The sequence below is a fragment of the Nerophis ophidion genome, linkage group LG24 (genome assembly GCF_033978795.1).
Source record: "Nerophis ophidion isolate RoL-2023_Sa linkage group LG24, RoL_Noph_v1.0, whole genome shotgun sequence".
NCBI classification, from domain to species: Eukaryota; Metazoa; Chordata; class Actinopteri; order Syngnathiformes; family Syngnathidae; genus Nerophis; species Nerophis ophidion.
In genome coordinates, this window is record NC_084634.1 from 19,299,311 (window position 1) to 19,322,868 (window position 23,558).

The 23,558-nt window shown below is 39.4% G+C and overlaps 1 protein-coding gene across 1 annotated transcript in view; it reads right to left on the minus strand.

Moving 5' to 3' along the window:
- Positions 1 to 23,558, minus strand: part of slc35f6 (solute carrier family 35 member F6) — a 29,502-nt gene that overhangs the window by 4,136 nt on the left and 1,808 nt on the right. The window contains exons 2-5 of the mRNA XM_061885759.1: positions 8,721 to 8,793; positions 8,452 to 8,623; positions 8,150 to 8,365; positions 6,168 to 6,278 (exon numbers count right to left, since the gene is read on the minus strand). Of these exons, the coding sequence (XP_061741743.1) occupies positions 6,168 to 6,278; positions 8,150 to 8,365; positions 8,452 to 8,623; positions 8,721 to 8,793 (572 nt within the window). The remainder of the gene's footprint in view (positions 1 to 6,167; positions 6,279 to 8,149; positions 8,366 to 8,451; positions 8,624 to 8,720; positions 8,794 to 23,558) is intronic.

Here is a 23,558-nt window from a genome sequence, read left to right on the forward strand (position 1 = left end):
CCCCCGCTAATTTGATATGCCATTGATATTTTTTAATTATTATTATTTGAAACTGGATTTTTCATGTCACTCTAAAGTCATATAACCCTTGCTTGGTCAATATTCAATGAAAAACTTGTTTGGGTCCCCGTTAAAGGGTTAATTTGTTCAACCTTGGCCCGCGGCTTTGTTCAGTTTTAAATTTCGGCCCGCTCTGTATTTGAGTTTGACACCACTGCTCCAAAGCATTCGCACGTATGATGTTCTATACCAAAATTCATTTATTTATTATTCAACTCGTTATTATTGTTCTTCTACAGATTTTGGCCCGCTCTACCTTCCAAATTTTTCACCAAATTCAAACCGCTCCAACTTCAAATTGTTCAGCCTATTCGGGAATTGCGGGCTTTCCCTCGACAAATTCACAGAATTCCAGGTTTTCCGGGACATTTTTCCCTTTCATAATTAATAGGCCATTTTTCAAACTTCCACCGTTTCCACAGTTTTCAACCAATTCAAACAATTCCAGCTTCGACACATTCCACCTTCCAGAAAATTCTAACTTCTATTCATCCAAGTTGAAAAAAAATCCAGGACTTTCCAGAATTCCTAGTTTTCCAAAGCCCTATGTTCACCCTTTTTTCTAGCGACTACTCCTTCCACATTTTTCAACCCACTTGAACCAGTCCACCTTCAAATCCGTCCATCCATCCATTTTCTACCGCTCATTCCCTTTTGGGTTGCGGGGGGCGCTGGTGCCTAAATCCTTTCTATTAATCAGAACAAAAAACAAAGTTGTTTTTTGAAGATGAAAAATTCCTGGTTTCTCAATGAAAATGTTACTACTTCAACATTTCCCGACCCATTTGAAAAATTTCAACACCAATCATTCATTCACAACATTCAATTTTTTTTAGCATTTCCAAAAAAATTCCCACTTTACCCGAAATTCGCTAATACCATTTACTACTTCAACATTTCTTGCCCGATTTAAACAATTCCAACACCAACCAATTCAGCTCATTTAGGGCAACCATGCTCCTAATCATTTTCAAAAATTTAGCTTTTATCAAAATTACCAAATTTCCAGAAAGTTCCCATTTTTCAACCTATTGAATCCATTCCAACTTCAACACATTCCACTCATCTTGGACATACAAACTAAGACTTTCCCAAGTTCCAAACCAAATTCCATTTTTCCTGGAAATTCTAACTCTTTAACATTCAAACCATTCCAACATTCAAACCATTTCAGCGTTTAAACGATTTCAACATTTACACCATTTCTACAGTCACCCTACATTGCATTAGCATTTCAGTTCAGCGTCAGCTCAACATTCAAACCATTCCAACATTCAAACTATTCTTTCATCCATACTACATTCTGTCAGCATTTCAGTTCAACTTCAGCATTGGAGCATACACATGCAATTCCTTCAGGAACTGCCTCTTCTAGATAAAGTATGTTGTTTCTACGTTTATGTTTGAGTTGCTCAATGTCAGGAATTCAACGTCTCAACGTTGTTTGAATGTCGTGTGCCTGATGGAATGGAAAACTTTACAGTTAATACATGCGATCAGTATAGGTATTGGTATCGGTATCAGCCGATCTCACTCGTGGGTAATCGGCGTTGGCATCGGCGGCACATAACCCTGATTGGATATGGACTTGTAGAGCAGACAGGAGGACCGATGTGCTGAATCAAGTTAAAATTATAGGATTTCTTTGTTTTAACTTAACCATGCTATAAATAAATCTGAAACTGGATAATAACTGAAATAGTCACGTCTAATCATGTCATTAGCGTGTTGACGTAAGGGGCGGGCTTAGCATCAAATGACATTGATCACAGACACACTCAGCCGCCCTAAAGGTAGTAAGAACAATCTATACACCCACAACACATCTCATCTGTTTGTATTGTTGTTAACGACATCATTGATGTAACAACAATGTACAAACAGCAGTCGCAACTTAAAACGCCTGTTTTTTACAGCCTCAATTTGTCTGTCTCCTTACTAGTCGTCAAGGCGGGAATAACAGAATCGCACACTTTCTCCCTTCACAATAATAGCACGGTGCACCACATCCAGTGTAACTGCTCTAACAAAGTAAAGGTTTCAAAAAAGTAGCCTACAAAAGCATAATGTACTTTGAGATATTTGTCAAAATTGTCAAAAAAGATGTATTGCACCAATAAATGTGAGGATATTTGCATTTACTTAAACATTTTATAAAATGTTACTTGACGCAAAAAGCACGCACTTTATGGCAGTAAAATAAAGGTAAAAAACAAAACTAAAAACAATTACAATCATAAAACTTAATTTTATTGTTTTATTATATTGCTTTTGTTATTTAAATGCAATGTAATTTATAGTCTTAATAATACTTGTTTTTGTTTATTTGATACTAATTCATATCATTTTTTTAAACTATATTCAAAGCTGACTTTTGGTGGTACAATAAATACTCATGTTATAAAATTAATGAATAATCATGACTACAATATCAATAAAAATCTGGATTATTGTTTTTGCCGTAATCGTCCAGCCCTAATATGTAGTACATGTGTACTTCAATACTACTCTATTTTAATAGTGTACTTGGCCATTTAGTTGTATTCTTTCATCCAAAGTGGACTCAGGCACACTTGGTTTTAGATGCAGGTAAGTAATCTTCGACTAGATGGCAGAAGGCAGCTAGGGACCTTGTCAGTCACACACTATAATTCCTGAGTTCAGAATAACTGAAGTGGCAGTAACAAATGCAGATAAAAAAGGAAACTTTTAAAACTTTAAACTGGGTCGGTAAAAATAAATGTATTTGTATCTTTATAAGAAAACGGCAGCACAGCATAAAGTCTTGTTCCATATGGGAGTTTGCCAGATATCCACACAAACATGGATATTTTTAAAAAGGAGATTCTTCTATTTTCGTATTGCTTATCCAACTTCTTCAGTGTTTGTAAGCATTGGTTATGAGAAGACATCTCATAACTTGATTTAGACCCTCAGGCCTCCTGTCTTACTTTTGACCTGCGAGTCAAAGTCCACGTAAAACAGGGGTGTCAAACTCATTTTAGCTCAGGGGACCCACGGAGTTAAATCTGTGCACACAATATTAAAATCATGACATTAATACTAAAAACAACTTTAGATTGTTTTCTTTGTCTTACTTTGGCCAAAAATAGAAAAAACACATTCTGAAAATATTACAATACAAATATAGAAAAAAATACCGGCGGCGGTAAAGTTTAGATCCATGAAGGACAGAAAAAAGTGAATGAATGTTTATAACTGAATAAATTTACATATGCATAAAAATGTGTTTTCTTTTGTGTTATTTTTTTTTTTTTATGAATTAAGTAATGTGTATGACAACCTTTTTCCAAAACATAATATAGAATGTGAGATATAACAGGATAATGCATCCATTTATCGTTTGTTTTCAAAATGGTTACAGAAAGTGGGATCCCCCAAATTTACTGTGGGACCCCATTTTTATGACTTGATGGGGTCCCTAGGACCCTGGTTCTAAATACTAATCAAATCTCATCCCGGGGGCCAAAGATAATTCATTCATGCCAGATCCGGCCTGTGGGCCTCGACTTTAACACCGCTGACGTGAAACTACTACGGAGTATCAAATAGAGTCACAAAATAATAAGTTAATATTATGTTTTTTTGTTTTTTTTCCATTTTGTAATCATGCACAAAATCGGAAATCGGGAAAAACTGTTCGTTTTTTCGTTTTGATCTGGAAACAAATACAACGGAACCTCAATTTACAAACCCCTCTTTTTGGGAACTTTTCCATTTACAAACTTTTAAACTGATCCAAATGTGCCTCTTTGTGCAAACCGTCTCTGTGTACAAACACTTCATTTGTTCATTTTGTGTCCCGCTGGCAGCCATTTTGTGCTTGCTCAAATTGAAGAGATCCTTTGTACCACGGCAAGGTATTAATTGCGATGAGAACAAACTTTTCTGGAAAAATATGCCAAAGCGCACTTCGATGACACAGTGGAGGAAAAGACTAACTCGCGTTCAGCACGCTCACACACAGCCCCTCCTCTCCCTCCCCTCCCGACTCCCCCTCGGCCTGCTTCTTTCTCTCCTCTCAACAGCTTCTCATTTGCTGATAGCAATGTGAAGTGGATTTTACTTTTATGAATGTGTATTATTGTAGTAATATGGTTGTTAAAGTTGAGGAGGTTTGTGACTTTTGGTTGTTTGTGAGGGCACCAAAAGAGTGTGCGTGTGTTGGCAGGGAAGACTACCTCGGGTTCAGCACACTCACACACGGCCTTCCTCTCCTTCCCCTCGGTCTGCATTTTTCTCTCCTCGTCAGCTTCTCATTTGCCGATAACAATATAAAGTGGATTTAACTTTTTTAAATGTGTATTATTGTAGCAATATGGTTGATAAAGTTAAGGATGTTTGTGATTTCTGATTGTTTGTGAGGGCACCAAAGGAGGCCTGCTTGTGTTGGCAGAGCAATGCATACAGAACAGTTAAACTTGTTGTTGTATTTGTTTGATACGCAATACTGTATAATACTTTATATTATGTTTAAAGTGTAAAAACCACACTAAAATGCATGGAACCGATTAGAGATGCGGGGTTTGCGGTTTCATCCGCGGAGTCCGCGGATAAACCGCGGGTCGGGCGGGTGACATGACGAAAAAATAGATTTTAATTAGATTCGGGCGGGTGGCGGTTGAACCATCCGGAAATATTTGATATACATGGTTCTGGGATCGGTATCCTTTACCATTCAAAGAGCCATTTAAGACCCGTGTCACAAAGCGAAGAAGACAATAGGAGACGCTATTATCCTCTAGAATGACTGCCGGCAGTCACCCAGATAATAAGTATTAGGGCGTGCTATGAAGCCATTGGCTTTGTCGCCTTCTGCAGCATGTACGATCTGCTGGTCAGTCCAGCAACATGTTGTGTATGGCTTCCGCAGCAACACGCACACGACTGCAAGGCATACTGGGTGATGCAGAGTACACTAATGGTTGTGATGTGATATAAAAAATTTTAACACTCTAGCAGCAAACCCCGCCACCCCCGTGCGTCGGTAAGGTGGGCGGGGTTGGGGGCGCGGGGGTGTAAAATATATTCAGGAAGAATCACGGATACAAAGGATTCTGGGTATGTGTTGTGTTGCGTTTATGGTGTGTTACTGGGAGGATGTTCTCCCGAAATGTTTGTCAATCTTGTTTGGTGTGGCTTCACAGCGTGGCGCATATTAGTAAGAGTGTTAAAATTGTTTATATTACAACCATCAGTGTACTCTATGTCACCCAGTATGCCTTTCAATCTTGTACGTGTGATTGTGGAAACTGCACACATGTTGCCAGACTAACAATTGGTTTGTACATGTTGTTGAAGATGTCAAAGGCAGTGGCTTCACAGCACGCCCGTATTCTTGTCATCAGGATGAATGTCATAGGATATTCGCGAGAACATTAGCGGCTCCCATTGTCTTCATTACTCTGTGAAACAGGTTTAAATAGCTCTGTGAGTGGTAAAGGTGTCCGATCTCTGGTGTATTTCAGCGGGCGGGTGGCGGGCGGTTGCGGTCCTGATAAAATGTTGGTTTGGGTGGATGACGACTTTGGTGATGCGGTTGCGGATGATATAATTGCCTATCCACGCATCCCTAGAACCCATTATTCATATTTACATGGTTTTATATAAAGAAAATTGCTTCACTTTACAACATTTTCTATTTACAAGTCCAATTAAGTTAGTAAATTGAGGTTCCACTGTATTGAAAAAACAATGTTGTGTTTTTACTTGTGGTTTTTGCTTGGAAAAATAACACACTAACAATACACAAACTTGGATCCCTGTTGTCTGCACTTTATTTTAATGCAACATGTTACTTTAATTGTAGGTTAAAGTTGCTTTGACGTGTCACGGCTGTAACATTTTCTTCCTTAAGTGCTGACAATTCAGAACACGTGTTGTTGTTGACGTCTATACGTGTTAGTGGACCTTTGCTTTTTGCACTATTGACTTTTTCTTCCTGGGTCATTCCAGAAAGAATGTGGTATATGTCAACGCAGGACGTAAACAAACTAATAGTCACTGCTGAGGCAATGGAGAAGATGTAGAGATGTTGAATGTACTCTTATTCTGTTGGAGATGGAGATGTGACATATGTTCTTTACCTTCAATTCCAACGGCTCGCAGAGGATGCACATCATGTTTATAGACAAACTTTTCTTCCAGGACCATCTGCACAGAGACTATAACCTGAGCCAAGATGATCAGAAGGTCTCCTAAAAGACAGAAGAGAGGAAATGTGGTGGAATTGGGTTTGAGTTTTGTGTTTTAATGAGACTATCAATGGGTAATTTTTTTGGTGGCAGCAGCAAAAAAAAAACAATTTAACAACTATATACAATTTCCGTTGAACTACAGTCGAATCTGTGTTAACGGCCAGAAAGAAGTAGTGTCATGAATTTCACTTTTGTAGCTGTATGTAGAAATGGCTCTTTTTGGACTTTTTGTATCTGCACTGCAACCACACCATTTCTTTAATGTGGGTTAAATAAAGTCCATTCTCTCCTATATAGAGTGACACGCTAACGGGCTAACAGGTAACAGTGTTAACTATCAAGTTTGGTTGCGCCGTGTTGTTGATTCTTTGCATGAACTGAGAAGAGAAAGTAAAAATGAGTGCTGCAGAGAGCAAATAAATTGTGGAAAAAAACAGGCAAAGTTGTATCGACAGTATGGCAGTTCTTTGGATTTTTCAAACAGACCGTAGTCAGAACAATGTGGTCTGTAAATGATGCAAGGCGCACGTCCCCACGAAGATCGCTAATACTACAGAACTTTAGCCGTGCTCACCCTTCAGAGCACTATAAACCTGCAGAATATCATTCCTATCAGGTTTCTCTGTTTACATTTTCACACTTTGCACTGTTTTGATACACTTTAGTAAGCATTTCTTACATGTTACTTATTTTTGCACCTTATTTATAAACATTATTGTTAAGTTTTCAATATGATTTTATAATTTTGTTTACATGAATTGGTTTCCATGGTTGTGTTGTTTCCTTTCCTTTCTGCCATTATAGCTGAGGGGATTGTAATCAGAGGAATGTTACCATAAATTCCAGACTGTAAGCCGCTACTTTTTTCTTGCACTTTGAACCCTGCGGCTTATAAAACAGTGCGGCTCATTTTGTGGATTTTCCTCAGATTACAACCACAATAAAAAAGTTAACAAAAAAACAAGCAAATGCACTTAAAGTGTTTTATTGTTTGTGCCATCCCGCCATTTTATGGACGAGTTGGCTAACTGCAGGTATTCTTCTATTTACGAGTAGTGCTTTGTTTTTGTTTTTTAACCAGAGCCTTCCATAGCGTTTTTTCTACTCATATGGATTCTTCATTGATCACTCCAAGCAAAGTTTAAGAGTTTTATAATATAACTAAAACTGTTTATACTTACTAAACCGTCCCATGCGTGATGTCTGTAGGAGTGTTTTCATGCATATTTGTATGTGCTATCTTAATGTAATGACGCTAGCGTCGTTAGCTTGAGCAAGTATGCTAACACATTTGCAAATGTGCGTGTTAGCATTATTAACTTACAATGGCATTCTTTTTGTATTGTTTTCAGTTTCACAAATTCCTCAGTAAATTTACCAAAACGTCACTGAGGAGTTATTGAGCCTGTTTAGCTGATTGGAGAGCTAGCTTACACAGCCAGTAAGTCCATGACCATGACTTCTGTTTTGTGTGATCAGCCGTTTAGCTGCCGCGTTACATACACCATTTGGAAACAATTAGGGTATGTAAATAAACATTTACAAAATATTTCATATAGGTATATATATATATATATATATATATATATATATATATATATATATATATACTGCTTATAGTCTAGTGCGGCGAATATATGGAAAAAAATTCTGAAATTTAGCGGGTTCGGCTTATACCCTGGTGCGCTTTGTAGTCCAGAAAATAAAATACATTGGAAATAAACATTTTGTACTTATATTTTTCTCCTCATACCTGTTTTCGATAGGTTCTAAAAAATATCAAAAAACTATGGACACTGAATAATACAAAAGACTTGTATCGTGATACATTTTCAGCCAGATCGCCCCCTACGTATTATAATTTGCCTCACCTGTGAGGACGTCACTGAGTTTGTGACTGTCGTCTTGGTGTCCACTGAGGAAGTCGGCCAGGCCCACGATCACCAGGCCCAGGATGGTGGTGAGGATCCCCACCCACTGACTGGTTAACAGCCGTCGCCTGAGAAACGCCACAGAAAGGAGCCCCGTGAAGATGATGACGGCGCCGCGGAGCATCTGGAAGCTGGAGGCGCTGGTCATGCTGAGAGCTAAACATCCAGACGAGGATTTAATAAACAACGTCGATATATGCAGTTGACCACTAAATATTTAGAAATGATGGGCGTCGACTTACCTACATACATGGTGGAGGTGGCCAACATGTCACACATGGCGGGGGGAAGGAACAGGAACGGGTTGAAGCTCTGGCCTGGGTTCATCTGGGGCTCGGGGCTGCGACGGTCGTGGCAGAGGAGGATGTAGAAGACGGCCAGACAGCTAAACTCGCCCAGAAACATGCCCACTGCCTGGGCGACAAACACACACACCAACACACAACTCACTCTGATCTGATTGGGATTTTGCACCCAAGAAGATTGGGATTTTGCATCCAAGCATTCTTACCTGGACAAAAGGGTGGGAGAATGTATGGTTAGGGTCACCGTGGCAGCCCGGTGCACTGAATGTGTCCGCCCACCTGTAGGTGGAAATTACATTTTTTATGGTCACAATTACGATGACCCGTTGTTTAATGTTATCTTAGAGGTTAGCTTAGCTGGGTGGTCGGTGAAAATGGAAGAAGATGGGGTAAAAATTACATTTTTGTTTTAATATGGATTCTGTAGGAGGACAAACATGACACTAACCATCCTAATTGTTAGAAATCCCACTGTTGAATATGTTTTTGCTTCATTGATGAGAGCATTTAACAAGCGCCGTTTTGTCCTACAAATTTCGGCGGTTCTTGAACTCACCGTAGTTGTGTGGACAGTGACGCAACAGTTTGTTTACATACATAACTTTCTCCAATGCTGCCACAGAAAGACGTGTTTTATGCCACTCCTTTGGCTCATTGTGTCCACCAAAAGTTTTACACTGTGCATGAATGCACAAAGGTGAGCTTTGTTGACGTTATTGACTTGTGTGGAGTGCTAATCAGGCATATTTAGTCACTGCATGACTGCAAGCTAATCGATGCAAACATGCTATTTAGGCTAGCTCTATGTACATATTTATGGGAGTAGAATTATCTCACATCAACTTATATATATCAATATGATAGTAATACATATGCATATATTAATAAATATACAAATACAAACGTGATATACAAATAAATAATTAGTATAAATAAACACGTATTCTTAAATATATTTTTGAGATTTGAAAATGTATACAAATAAAATTTATAAATATAAAAATGTGACATACGAATCAAGAATTTGTATAAATAAACGTGTATTTGTAAATATATTTTTGAGATTTGAATATAAATATGCTTGATTTTGTATTTGTATTGAATTTGCATATGTGGATCCCTTTTTGCTTTTGTGTCGATGAGACATTCCTCCCACAAACCAGATGCACAAATAAATGTGACTTACACACTCCCGTGAACAACCAGCAGAGGGCACTGCATCCTGATAAAAGATCAGTATCTACTAAGGTCATTAAATGGCATTGATACAATAAAATATGCAGCTAGCACGGTCTTTCAGATTAACTGGATAAATTAGCATTAGCTAATACAACGCTAACGTTAGCTAGCTCAGGCCTGTTGTGCGTTCTCTCTGTAAAGGAGTGGATATCGACTGGGATATTCTCATCCCAGTCGAGTGTTAATACGAGAGAAAGAAAGTGCGAATATGGTAACAAATGAAGGAAGATTTAATTCCCAAGAAAAACAGCTGTTGGAGTCACTGTAAGTGAGGTGCAGCAGGCAATATCCCAGCTCGCTGATAATAAAGCCAGTGGCCCTGATCATATAATTGCAGAACACCTGAAACAATCGAGCCCCACAGTAGCGCTCCTGCTTTCCATCTGTTTTACAGGCTTGGTGTCTCATGGGCTGCTGCCTGACCCCATGCCGGCTGTCACTCTGGTGCCGGTCATCAAGGACAAGGCCGGTAAGGTGGGAAGCATGAATAATTACAGGCCTATTGCACTTGCAAGCATACTTTTCTAAAGTTATAGAGAGAATCATATTAGACCGCTTAAGTGCTTTTCTTAACCACTGCTGACAATCAATTAGATTTTAAAACTAAGCATGGTACTGACCTTTGTATCGGTGCATTGACATAAGTGATTGATATGTATAAAGGGAAGAACTCCCCAGTTTTAGTTGGCTATATAGACGCGTCGAAAGCCTTTGATAGTTTTGAGTCAACCTTCAGAAACTGTTTTTAAAACTGAAAGAGACGGGCATGCCTTATTGTATCATCAGAATTCTGCCATATTGGTATGCTAATCAGAGCATGCAGATCACATGGGGCGATAAATGCTCGGCACCTTTTAAGGTTGGGAACGGGTTACGCTGTGGGGAATTCTCTCGCCTGCCCTCTTCAATCTGTTAATGAATAATCTGTACAGCTCAATACCTGTAAAACAGGATGTGTACATGGTAATACACACTAGGGCTGGGCAATATATGCGATATATCGCGGATTTGTCTCTGTGCGATATAGAAAATGACTATATCGTGATATTCGAGTATACGTTCTCACGCAGTTGTTTTTAGCTGCAGGCATTACACTACAGGCTCTTCCCACTCCTTCTTGTGTCTCCTCACAGACAAGCAGGCGCATAAACTTACACATGTCACATACTGTCACGTCATACGTCACATGTGTATACGCCCTCCCCCACCAAAGAGGTAGCAACGTTAGCTGTGATGCTAGCGGACTCGGAGGTGCTGATTCTCATCCCAGTCGAGTGTTAATACGAGAGAAAGAAAGTGCGAATATGGTAACAAATGAAGGAAGATTTAATTCTCAAGAAAAACAGCTGGAGATCCATCACCTGGCGGTGGTTCGGCTTCAAGCGGGAATATGCCGAATAGACAACTTTAATTTGTCATGTGTGGGGCACAAGCGTTGCTACCAAAAGTAGCATTCCTGTTAATATGTAGCATCATTTGAAAAGTCACCTGCTAATAACTTTAATAAATACAGTTTTGGTAAATTGACTTAATTGTGATTTCCTTCTCTGCATGAAAGTTTAAAAGTAGGATGTATTAATGCAGTATGAACAAGAATGTTTTAATGTAGACACATAGAATCATCATACTGCTGTGATTATATGCATCAAGTGTTCATTCAAGGCTATGGCAAAATACCGAGATATATATCGTGTATCGCGATATGGCCTAAAAATATTGTGATATTAAAAAAAGGCCATATCGCCCAGACCTAATAAACACATACCATTTGCGTCAGCCTGCGACACATAGTCATCTTGATAGTAGGCTAATATAGATCATATTGACATTTACATCATGTGTTGCCTTCATTATAATACTCATAATAGGACTTCAATTTTTTTTGCGGCTCCAGACTGATTTGTTTTTGTATTTTTGGTCCAATGTGGCTCTTTCTACATTTTGGGTAGCCGACCTCTTGCTCTGCTAATTGTCTGCTCCTGGTTTGGTCATGGTGTTTAATATGTTTAGTAGCCTCGTCCTAATACTTAACAATGATCCTTGATAATGACACTCAAGATACAAATAAATTCAGTTTATTGCTGTAATTGAGGGGATTATTATTAACTTGTATGAAGACACGTAATTAGCAATTGGGGGACTAAAATTAAATACAGTGTCAGCCAGAGTAGATCGAAATTGAAGTGGCCGAAAATGGGCCAATACTGATCGGTACGCCGCTGTTCATAACACTAATAGCACCGTATTGCTAGCCAGTCATACATTAGCCGACAACCATAGACATCATTGACCGTTGACTGTTTGGTCATGCTGACCGCGGAAGTTTTTTCCCGGTTTATTTTGGGTAAGCACGCCATTTGTCGGCAAAGCTTGGCCCCAAGTTCCACATTTGCAGCGTCTAGTCACGCTGACCTAACTCTCTCGGCTTCTGTCATTTTGTCCAAAAATAGTCATTTATTACCAACTCTGTCATGACTACAACACGTGTTTCTCTAGACGTAAGAACTCACGTTTGTTGCCGGAAGTCGGAAGTGCGCTGCTATAGAAACGGAAATAAATGTGCTGAAGAAATCAGTCCTGGCATTGATTAAAATGACCAAAATACGGTAAATATTGTACATATTACATATTATTATGAACAACAATATAAATATACTTGTGTTCTAGTCTCTCATCATGATTGTGAAAAATTCCCCAAAAGTGCAGTTTCCTTTTAAAACAGTGGTACCGTTTTTCATTTTACAGAAACACACTGTAAAAACAACAACAACTATAGATTTAACAGTTAAAAAAACAAACTGAAAGCTATGTTGCCCAAATTTTATCGTAAAAACAAGGGTGGTATTGTTTTTCCATTTACAGTTATGCACTGTAATACCGTATTTTTCGGATTATAAATTGCTTTTTTTTTTTCATAGTTTGGCCAGGGGTGCGACATATACTCCGGAGCGACTTATGTGTGAAATTATTAACACATTACCGTAAAATATTAAATAATATTACTTATCTCATTCGCGGAAGAGACGGAGAAAATGTCAGCAATCGTCACACACACGTCAACCAATAACAATTCGGCGAGGGAGGGTCATGGGATGCTAACTGCAATATGCTACTGCCGTAGCTATTAAAATTGATCATTTCAACATTGGCGGTAACCTATAAAAACGGCTGAACAAAAATTGCACCGAAAAGGAAATCATGTACTGCAGATTACAAGCTGGACGTAGTGAAATATGCAGGAGAAAACAACAAGAGGAAGCGGCGCATACCTTTGGAGTTGACAGAGTTGTTTAGAAGCCACATCGAGGAAGAATATTTCATTGGATTTATCGATTAGGAGTGACGGATTGTTTGGTAAACGTGTAGCATGTTCTATATGTTATAGTTATTTGAATGACTCTTACCATAAAATGTTACGTTAACATACCAGGCACGTTCTCCATTGGTTATTTATGCGTCATATAACGTACACTCATTCAGCCTGTTGTCCACAATTCTTTATTTATTTTAAATTGCCTTTCAAATGTCTATTCTTGGTGTTGGATTGTATTAAATAAATTTCCCCCAAAAATGCGACTTATACTCCAGTACGACGTGTATAGGTTTTTTCCCTTCTTTATTATGCATTTTCGGCGGGTGCGACGTATACTCCGGAGCGATTTATAATCCGAAAAATACAGTAATGATGACTAGATTTTACAATTAGAACTTGCAGTCAGTCGACCAACTGTTTGTGTAAAAATAACAGCAGTATCGTACTTTCACTTAAAGTAATACTCTGTAAAAACAACTGTAGATTTTACGTTAAAAACTGGCTTCTCGGTAGCCAAAATGTTTACGGTTAAAATAACTGCGGTTCCCTTTTTCCGTTTACACTACTGCACTGTAAAAACAATAATCATAGATTTTACGGTAAATAACCACCAGGGATTTTATAATGAAAAAATACCAGTGGTATCGCTTTTGTACTTAAAGTCATGCTCTGTAAAAACGACTGTAGATTTTACATTAGAAAGTGTCCGTCTATTGCCACAATTTTAGTGGAAAAATAACATTGCTTGCGTTTTTCCAATTACATTAATGCTTTGTAAAACCAAACTACGATAAATTTTAAGGTTAAAAACTTGCAAAACATTCACCCGAATATTACTGTGAGAATAACAGTGGTACCTTTGTTTTTCTCTTAAAGAAATGTACTGTAAAAACCACAACCGTAGAATTTAAGGTTGGTGGAATCTTACCGTGAAAACTACAAGGATAGATTTTAATATTAAAAACTGGCAACACATTGGCCAGAATTGTATTGTTAAAACAAACAGTGGTACCTTTTTTTTGTTTACAGAAAGGCGCACTGTAAAAACAATGGTCACCACTGGAGTTTGACCATAAAAATAACCTAAACTGTTTTTCCGCTGATAAAAATGCACTGTAAAAACCACGACCGTAGATTTAACGTTAAAACTATCAGTCTGCTGTTTCAGGGGGATTAAAACAAATAGGTTTAGAAATACATATTGACGTTAAATGGTTTCTTTGTTTTCAATAAGGTAATTATTTTTAGTAGTGCTTCTATCATTGCTACAGCAACCCTGGATACTTGAATGGTCAGTGAGGTGGACCAGACAGGACACAGGTCTTGTTGTAACAATACATTTAAGTTGTGTGCGGTGCTCATTGAAACTTTGCCAAAGCACTACAATGTTCCGACAATGTTTATTCCAGGACAAGAAATGGCCTATTTAGCTTCTGACCCTGTGGATTTTTTTATACTAAATGTTCCCTACTACTCCTTTTAATGGAATTTACAAGAACTTGCATTAGCCTTAGCACATATTTGGCAGAGACTTGTAAAGATTTTTTTGCTTGAAATAGTAATCATTTAATTTCAGGTTTATGTGTCAAAGTATCGCTAAACTTGAAACTGAGCAGTATTCTGTAACCAAGTGAGTCAGGTCTGATGGGGTTGTATTTTATGTCCATCGCATAAGAATATTATTTCACTGAATGTGTGAAAATGCATCCAAAAACCGCCAAAAATACTTTATTTACGTTCCGTAACCTGTATAGTAACCAAGTGGTAGCAACATTGTTATTGTAAGCGCGAACACCATGTGTTACCAGGGTAGTAACACATCGCCTTGCGCATGCGTACATCCACTGCTGAGTTTGTAACACACAACACAATTTAATAGGACATAGAGCTGGGCGATATGGCCATTTATTAATATCTCAATATTTTTAGGCCATTTTACGATACATGATATATATCTCAATATTTTGCCTTAGCCTTGAATGAACACTTGATGCATATAATCCCAGCAGTATAATGATTCTATGTGTCTACATTGAAACATTCTTCTTCATATTGCATTAATATATACTCATTTTAAACTTTCATGCAAAGAGGGATATCACAACTAAGTCAAATTACCAAAAATGTATGTATTAAACAGTTATTAAGCAGTGGCACAAACATTCATGTCATTTCCAAAACAGAAAGTGCAAAATTGTCAGAGCCATTTTAAAACGAGCTATGAGTTCACTCTTGTGCAGGATGTCACTAAGATGACATATCAAAACAACACTAAATTAAAGTGCACTTTTTGTGCAGAATGCCACTACAATAGTTTAAAACAAATAAAGTGCACTTTTGTGCATGATGTCACACAATATTTTTCAATAAGTCCAATAAAAATTAGTTGTATAATAGGAAATCAAATAGTATGTGTTCTTCACTATGTGGTAGGTTACTGCGGACGTTATCTCTTTCTGTTATTGACTATTTTTTTCATACGGTGTTGATGTGGAAATGGTTGCTTCGGCATTTTGTTGATATGGCACCGAACCGAGATGTTGACATGCAGAGTTTCAAGCACTCCTTATTCTCTGGCGGGTGACCGATCAAATGATCCGACATCTTTTTTTGTAGCAACGCTTTTGCCGCATAATTGTTCTACATCTTCCCGTTTGAAGCCAAACCAACGCCAGACGATGGACCCTGTGTGGTTTTTCTTGGGAATTAATTCTTCCTTCATTTGTTACCAGATTCGCACATTCTCTCTCTCGTATTACCACTCGCACCGCTCGGTTAGCACCACAGCTAACGTTACCATGTCGCTACGGGTCTTCTCTGCAGGAGCGTGTGACGTTGCACACTTGATGTGTGTAAGAAGGTGCGCTTGTTTTAAGTCTCTGTGAGAAGGAGAGACAAGAAAGAGTGGGAGCCGCATGCAGTGTAATGCCCGAAGCTAAAAGCAACTGCGTGAGAATGTATACTCGAATAGAAAATGACTGAGACAAACCCGCGATATAGGACACCAATCTTCCTAACTGAAAATATGAAAAATCATATTTCAGTATCTGTAAAGTATTAGCCCACATTTCATGTTTTGTTTGTAGTTGTACTAAGTAGCACGATGTGCTGCGCATATAAGTAACCGACGATAAATAAAAAATTAGTGTCTGTAAGTTTTCCAGCGTCGATAAATCACCATGCGCATGCTTTAAGAACATTCATACTTTTTGTCGCTTTTAGCAGCTATGTATGTTTGTACCATAGCGGAAGGAAAAGAAGGGGGTGAATCATCTTGTCCTCATTAAGTGTCTTTGACTCTGTGCAGCTATAGCATGTAGCAGCTAACATGGATAAAATGAACCCATCCATCCATCCATTTTCTACCACTTGTCACTATTGGGGTCGAGGGGGATGCTGGAGGCTATCTCGGCTGCATTCGGGCGGAAGACGGGTCACACCCTGGACAAGTCGCCACCTCATCACAGGGCCAAGACAGATAGACAGAAAACATTCACACAGTAGGGACAATTTAGTGTTGCCAATCAACTTATCCCCAGGTGCATGTCTTTGGAGGTGGGAGGAAGCTGGAGTACCCGGAGGGAACCCACGCAGTCCCGGGGAGAACATGCAAACTCCACACAGAAAGATCCCGAACCCGGGATTGAACTCAGTACTACTCAGGACATTGGTATTGTGAGGCACATGCACTAACCCCTGTTCCACCGTGCTGCCGCCACTGCATCTATGTGGGGTGCCATTTCAGTTTAAACCTATGGAAGAAGATGAGCCTATCAACACCGAGGAGCCAGTTTGCCGAATGTGTTGGAACACAACAAACCTGCACGCCCACTTGACACACAACCACCCGACAGTTCACACTCACTAGAGCGTTTGGTGAAGAAGCCAGATAACCGGTTAATGTAAATGACCTGTTACATACATCTGTTTAAACTGTAGTGTACATATTGTTACTCTGCACTTTTGTTGAAGAACTTGATTGTCATATACAACTAAACGTCTGCCCTTATGTTCAATATTGAGGTGCAACTTTGTCAACACTTTATTTAGCTATTTTATTTATTGTTCGTGTATATTTGAGTCATTATCCCCCCCTTAAAAGGGTATTCCTTTTAGTTGTAATGTTTATTCAAGTGCAAAATTCTGCTAAATATTATTATTTGTTGGTTGTAACTTGGAGATTGAAACGGTTTAATATCAATCAGTGTTAAATTACACAAATTCAAGTTTATTGCATTTCAAATGACATACAGTACATGCATTACTATGTGTCTGAAGTGGCAACTTGTCCAGGGTGTACCCCGCCTTCCGCCCAAATGCAACTGAGAGACTCAAGCACCCTCCACGACCCCGAAAGAGACAAGCGGTAGAAAATGGATGGATTATCATTAAATTGGATGGATTATCATTAAATTAATGGTTAATTTGGTCTCATAAAAATCATGGCAATGATATAGTTTATCTCCAATAATTTGTTGGTAGATATATCGTCAAGCAAAATTTGTTATCGGACCACGCCTAACGCTGCCACACAAAAAAAATACAAATATGCGAACTTGTTTTACAACATACGTCACTTCACCCATTCGTTAAAAAGACGATGCGCATCTACAATTACTGCTATCAAGGCAGAAGCAGCAAAACAACCAAAGAAACAAAAAGTTTTGTCTAAGGAGACAAAAAAAGGAAAAAGAAGGCTATAAAAGGACAGTCAAGGATCAACATTGGCCCGGCTTTCACTCGCTGGCGTAAGCTCAATGAGGGATTTTTTTATTAGCTGTTCCTGCTGAACTAGTAAGTGATTTTCGATGCACAGTTATACAGAATCATTGTGGTATTATTGTGTCAGTTTGACGCTAAATGCGCTAGTCCGTATGGAAAATAAAGGGTCTTCCTGCTGGCAAAACAATACCGCTTTGGTCCACCAAAATCAACCAAAACTGGAAGTTCTTAGGTGGGGCTCTAAAGAACCATGAGTTTTGATCAGACAGTTGATATTTGTATTCGAGCGCTGCTCGGACAAATTTGATTGTTGTACGTGTCCATGCACTAAATTAGTCCGATTTAATTCGGCTCTAAAAAATAATTTTACAGCCCATGGAAACACCTTAAATCATACTTGCCAACACTCCCGGTTTTCCCGGGAGACTCGCAAATTTCAGTGCCCCTCCAGAAAATCTCACGGGGCAACCATTCTCCTGAATTTCAGCAGATTTCTACCCGGACAACAATATTGGGGCCGTGCCTTTAAGGCCCTTTAGCGTCCTCTACAACCTGTTGTCATGTCCGCTTTTCCTCCATACAAACAGTGTGCCGGCCGGGTCGCATAATATATGCAGCTTTTAAATTTTACACACACACAAGTGGATGCAAGGCATAGTTAATCAACAGCCATACAGGTCACACTGAGGGTGGCCGTATAAACAACTTTAACACTGTTACAAATATGCGCCACACCGTGAACCCACACCAAACAACAATGACACACACATTTCAGGAGAACATCCGCACTGTAACACAACATAAACACAACAGAACAAATACCCAGAACCCCTTGTAGCACTAACTTGTCCGGGACGCAGCAATATACACCCCGGCTACTACCAAAACACCGCCCCCCCCCCCCCCAATTTCCCAATTCAGAGGTCTCAAGGTTGGCAAGTATGCCTTATTCTGATCGTGTTTGGTTTTTGAAAAGTCGGACGAACACACCTGGATTATGCGATTGGAAACCAGATCTCTTGAGGGGGTGTGTGCACCGGAGCGGACCCTTCGTATTGCGCGTGCGGGATATAAGCCGGAAGCAGATACCATTTAATCAAAACAGGCAACAATTGTAATGAAGAGGAGACTGTTTATTTGTTTCACAGATTAAAATTACTTTTTCAAGTGGTTAGAAAAAGAGAAACTGAGATTTTTTTGTAAAAGGTAGCTAAGGAAATGGAGAATGGCGTCTTAATTCGGACTCTCGTGCAAAATGAAAATGAGATGAAAGCTAATGAATCAGGGATATTTAAGGAACATATTATAATACTCCAAACTGTGTAGCAATAACTGTGCATTCCACAAAACTGGCAAGATAGTCAACAGCAGCAACCTTCATCTGGAACAATACCGTCAGGGCACAAACGGTCTTTTCCTTTTAATTTAAAATTCCTTCCATTATTCTACAGAGCCTTGTCAATGAACTCCGCGACTTTCAAAAGTTTGTTTCCATTACTGTACGTCCGAAAATTCCTTCGAAAAAACTCCCTCGCCGGACCTGCAACTGCTCAGATACTTGATAGTAGCGTCTTGTTCGTAGCACATTTCAGGATCATTTCTTGACGCTGTCTGCTAATTAACATCAGAATAGCCATTATGCATCCATCCATTTCCTACCGCTTGTCCCGTTCGGGGTCGCGGGGGGGTGGTCGCTGGAGCCTATCTTAGCTGCATTGGGCGGAAGGCGCAGTACACCCTGGACAAGTCGCTACCCCATCACAGGATCAACACAGACAGACAACATTCACACTCACATTCACACACTAGGGCCAATTTAGTGTAGCCAATCAACCTATCCCCAGGTGCGTGTCTTTGGAAGTGGGAGGAAGCCGGAGTACCCGGGAGGAACCCACACAGTCACGGGGAGAACATGCAATCCCCACACAGAAAGATCCCGAGCGCGGAATCGAACCCTGGACGTTCGTATTGTGAGGCAGCCGAACTTTCCCCTGTTTCACCGTGCTGCAATCGGAATAGCCATTAGAGACGTAATATTTGTAATCTGTTCCATTATTACAGCAGACATCCGCCTAGCAGAGCTGGGCTGCTAACTTGTAAGGAGCCACAGAGGCAAGCGTGACATCATCGGTCAACCGGAAAAGCAATATATTTATCTGTGCTAAAAAGAGAAAATCACACGTCGTATGACCAATAGTCACATTAGAGAGTGCATGGACACTTGGACTTTACACGTGCAGTATGAGTAAAAAAAAAAAACTATTTGAGAAATCGGACTAATTTAGTGCATGGAAACGTAGTGAATTATCGGCCAAATTGTGCAGAGATTGGTTGAATTTACGTGAATTGGCATTGCATTGTGAAGTCACAAATCGCTAGTCTTGCATTTTATCTGAAAATATTTGCAAAGTGATCGTGAATTTGTTACACTTAATGTTCTGCTCAGTGGCCTTGTGGTGAGTGTCCACCCTAAGACTGGATGGTCGTGAGTTCATAGCAAAGACTATAAAAATGGGACCCGTTGCCTCCCTGTTTGGCACTCAGCATCAAAGGTTGGAATTGGGGGTTAAATCACCAAAATGATTCCCGAGCGCAGCCACCGCTGCTGCTCACTGCTCCCCTCACCTCCCAGGGTGTGAACATGGGGATGGGTCAAATGCAGAGGGTAATATCAACAAACCTAGTGTGTATGTGACTATCAGTGGTACTTTAACTTACACTTTATTTTATCTCTGCCTGGTGAAAACTTTCGTAGTGGAACAGAAGAGGAAGCGTGATCCACGTGTTCTCCGTTTCAATGTGCAAGACAAGGGACTGTGGCTGCGAAACGTGTCTGATCAGCACTTTCCTCAAGCTCAGCTCGTCACCACACATCAGAAATTAATATCCGTTGCCTGATTCCTCGAGGTAAAAAAAAAAAAAGTTGCTTCATTAAAAGTAGACTAAGCGAGGTGCAACGAACCCCGTGAGCTTGTATCCGTTTCATGTGACTGTCGTGAAACGTCAGCTCATAGTAGCAATATTTGTCCGTCTGTAACCTGACCTGCTTGTAAAAGTCTGCGCTGAGCAAAGTGAACTTTACTTTATTGGATGCTGCTTGGCTGACACACCAACAACGGGATGGACAAGTGTGAGTCACGCAGCAGACAGCTGACATCACACATTGTTAGGGAAGTCAAGAAAACGGTTGACTAAGAGATATTTTCTAGAGATGTCTGATAATGGCTTTTTTGCCGTTATCCGATATTCCGATATTGTCCAACTCTAAATTACCGATTCTGATATCAACCGATACTGATATATACAGTCGTGGAATTAACATATTACTATGCCTAATTTTGTTGTGATGCCCCGCTGGATGCATTAAACAATGTAACAAGGTTTTCCAAAATAAATCAACTCAAGTTATGGAAAAATTGCCAACATGGCACTCATTTATTATTGAAGTCACAGTGCGTTATTTTTTTTAACATGCCTCAAAACAGCAGCTTGGAATTTGGGACATGCTCTCCCTGAGAGAGGATGAGGAGGTTGAGGTGGGCGGGGTTGGGTTGAGGCGGGGGCAGGGGCTAGCGGGTAAGGGTGTGGGAAAAATTTATTCTAATTTGAATTGTGTTTCTTGCGTTGTGCGATTCAGAATCTATTCTCATTTTTAAAAAATCTTTTTTTTTTTTATCAATTCAACATAACAATACACAGCAATACCATAACAATGCAATCCAATTCCAAAACCAAACTTGACCCAGCAACACTCAGAACTGCAATAAACAGAGCAATTGAGAGGAGACACAAACACGACACAGAACAAACCAAAAGTAGTGAAACAAAAATTTATGTTATCAACAACAGTATCAATGTTAGTTATAATTTCAGCATAGCAGTGATTAAAAATACCTCATTGACATTATCATTAGACATTTATAAAAATAAAAAAAGAACAATAGTGTCACAGTGGCTTACACTTGCATCGCGTCTCATAAGCTTGACAACACACCGTGTCCAATATTTTCACAAAGGTCAAATAGGTCATATTTTTGGTCCGTTTAGTAGCTAAAACAAATTTACATTATTGCAATCAGTGGATAAAACATTGTCTTCTACAGTTATAAAAGCTTTTTTTTTTAATCTACTACTATGCTAGCATGTCAGCAGACTGGGGTAGATCCTGCTGAAATCCTATGTATTGTATCCTTTTAAATCCTTTTAAATCGGGAAAAAAATCGTTTTTGAATCGAGAATCGTGTTGAATTGGAAAAAAAAAAATCGATTTTGAATCGAATCGTGACCCCAAGAATCGATATTGAATCGAATCCTGGGACACCCAAAGATTCGCAGCCCTAGTAGCGGGGGTGTATATTGTAGCGTCCTAGAAGAGTTAGTGCTGCAAGGGGTTCTCTGTATTTTTTCTGTTGCGTTACGGTGCGGATGTTCTCCCAAAATGTGTTTTGTCATTCTTGTTTGGTGTGGGTTCACAGTGTGGCGCATATTTGTAACAGTGTTAAAGTTGCTTATACGGCCACCCTCAGTGTGACCTGTACGGCTGTTGACCAAGTTTGCGCTGCATTCACTTGTGTGTGTGAAAAGCCGTAGATATTATGTGATTGGGCCGGCACGCTCCCAATATTGTTGTCTGGGGAGAATGGTTGCCCAGGGAGATTTTCGGGAGGGGCACGGAAATTCGGGAGTCTCCCGGGAAAATTGGAAGGTTTGGCAAGTATGACTGGGAGATGCAAGTGCTCTGTACTTCTACCTACGTCCGTGTACCACGCCGTACAGCGGTGTTTTTTAAAATGTCATAAATTAAATTTTTGAAACAGATACCGATAATTTCTGACATTACATTTTAAAGCATTTATCGGCCGATATTATCGGACATCCCTAATATTTTCATCTTTAAACTTGTTCATGTGTAACACATAATATAATCATTTAAAAGGAAATCCCCTCAACACTCTGTTAATAAAATGTTAAGTTTATAAAGACTTGATAACTGCACTTTATTTTTTTAATTTTGCCTATAATTCTGCACTTTATTTTTTAAATTTTGCCTATTATTCACCATCTTTATGAGAGACGACCACAAATATGTTTTTCCTTTTTTATCTGCATTCTAACTCGTAAATAAACGCTAGCAAAAGTTAGTTGAAGGTTTTATATCCGCGCTGTAAGCATGTAGTAACTGGCACATTCATAATAACATGCATGTTTTGCTCATTTGAACATCACTAATCATGGCAGACTTAATGAAAGACAACAAAGACTACTTTGAGACAAATGATGTTAGCCGCTACTTTTTTCCTACACTTTGAACCCTGAGGCTTTAAAGACAGAGTGGCTAATGTATGGATTTTTCTTAGTTGATGGGTATAATAAAAAATGTTATTTAAAAAAAAAAACAAGCAAAAACACTGAGAGTGGTTTATTGTTTGTGCTATGACGCCATCTTTTGGACGAATTCACTCACTGCAGGTGCTGCAGTGTCCTCCGTTTTCGATTCGAGCTCCAGTACTCTGGAATGCCCTCCCAGTAACAGGGTAGCTACCTCAGTAGAAGCTTTTAAGTCCCATCTTAAAACTAATCTGTATACTCTACCCTTTGTTTAGACCCCCCTTTTAGACAAGTTGATCTGCCGTCTCTCCTTTGCGGAGACGGGGGGCACAGATTAGGTGACCACAGATGAGGCACTAGCTGTTCAAAGTCGGAACCTGGGGTGGACCACTCATCTGTGCATCAGTTGGGGACGTCTCTTGACCCACTATGGACTGGACTC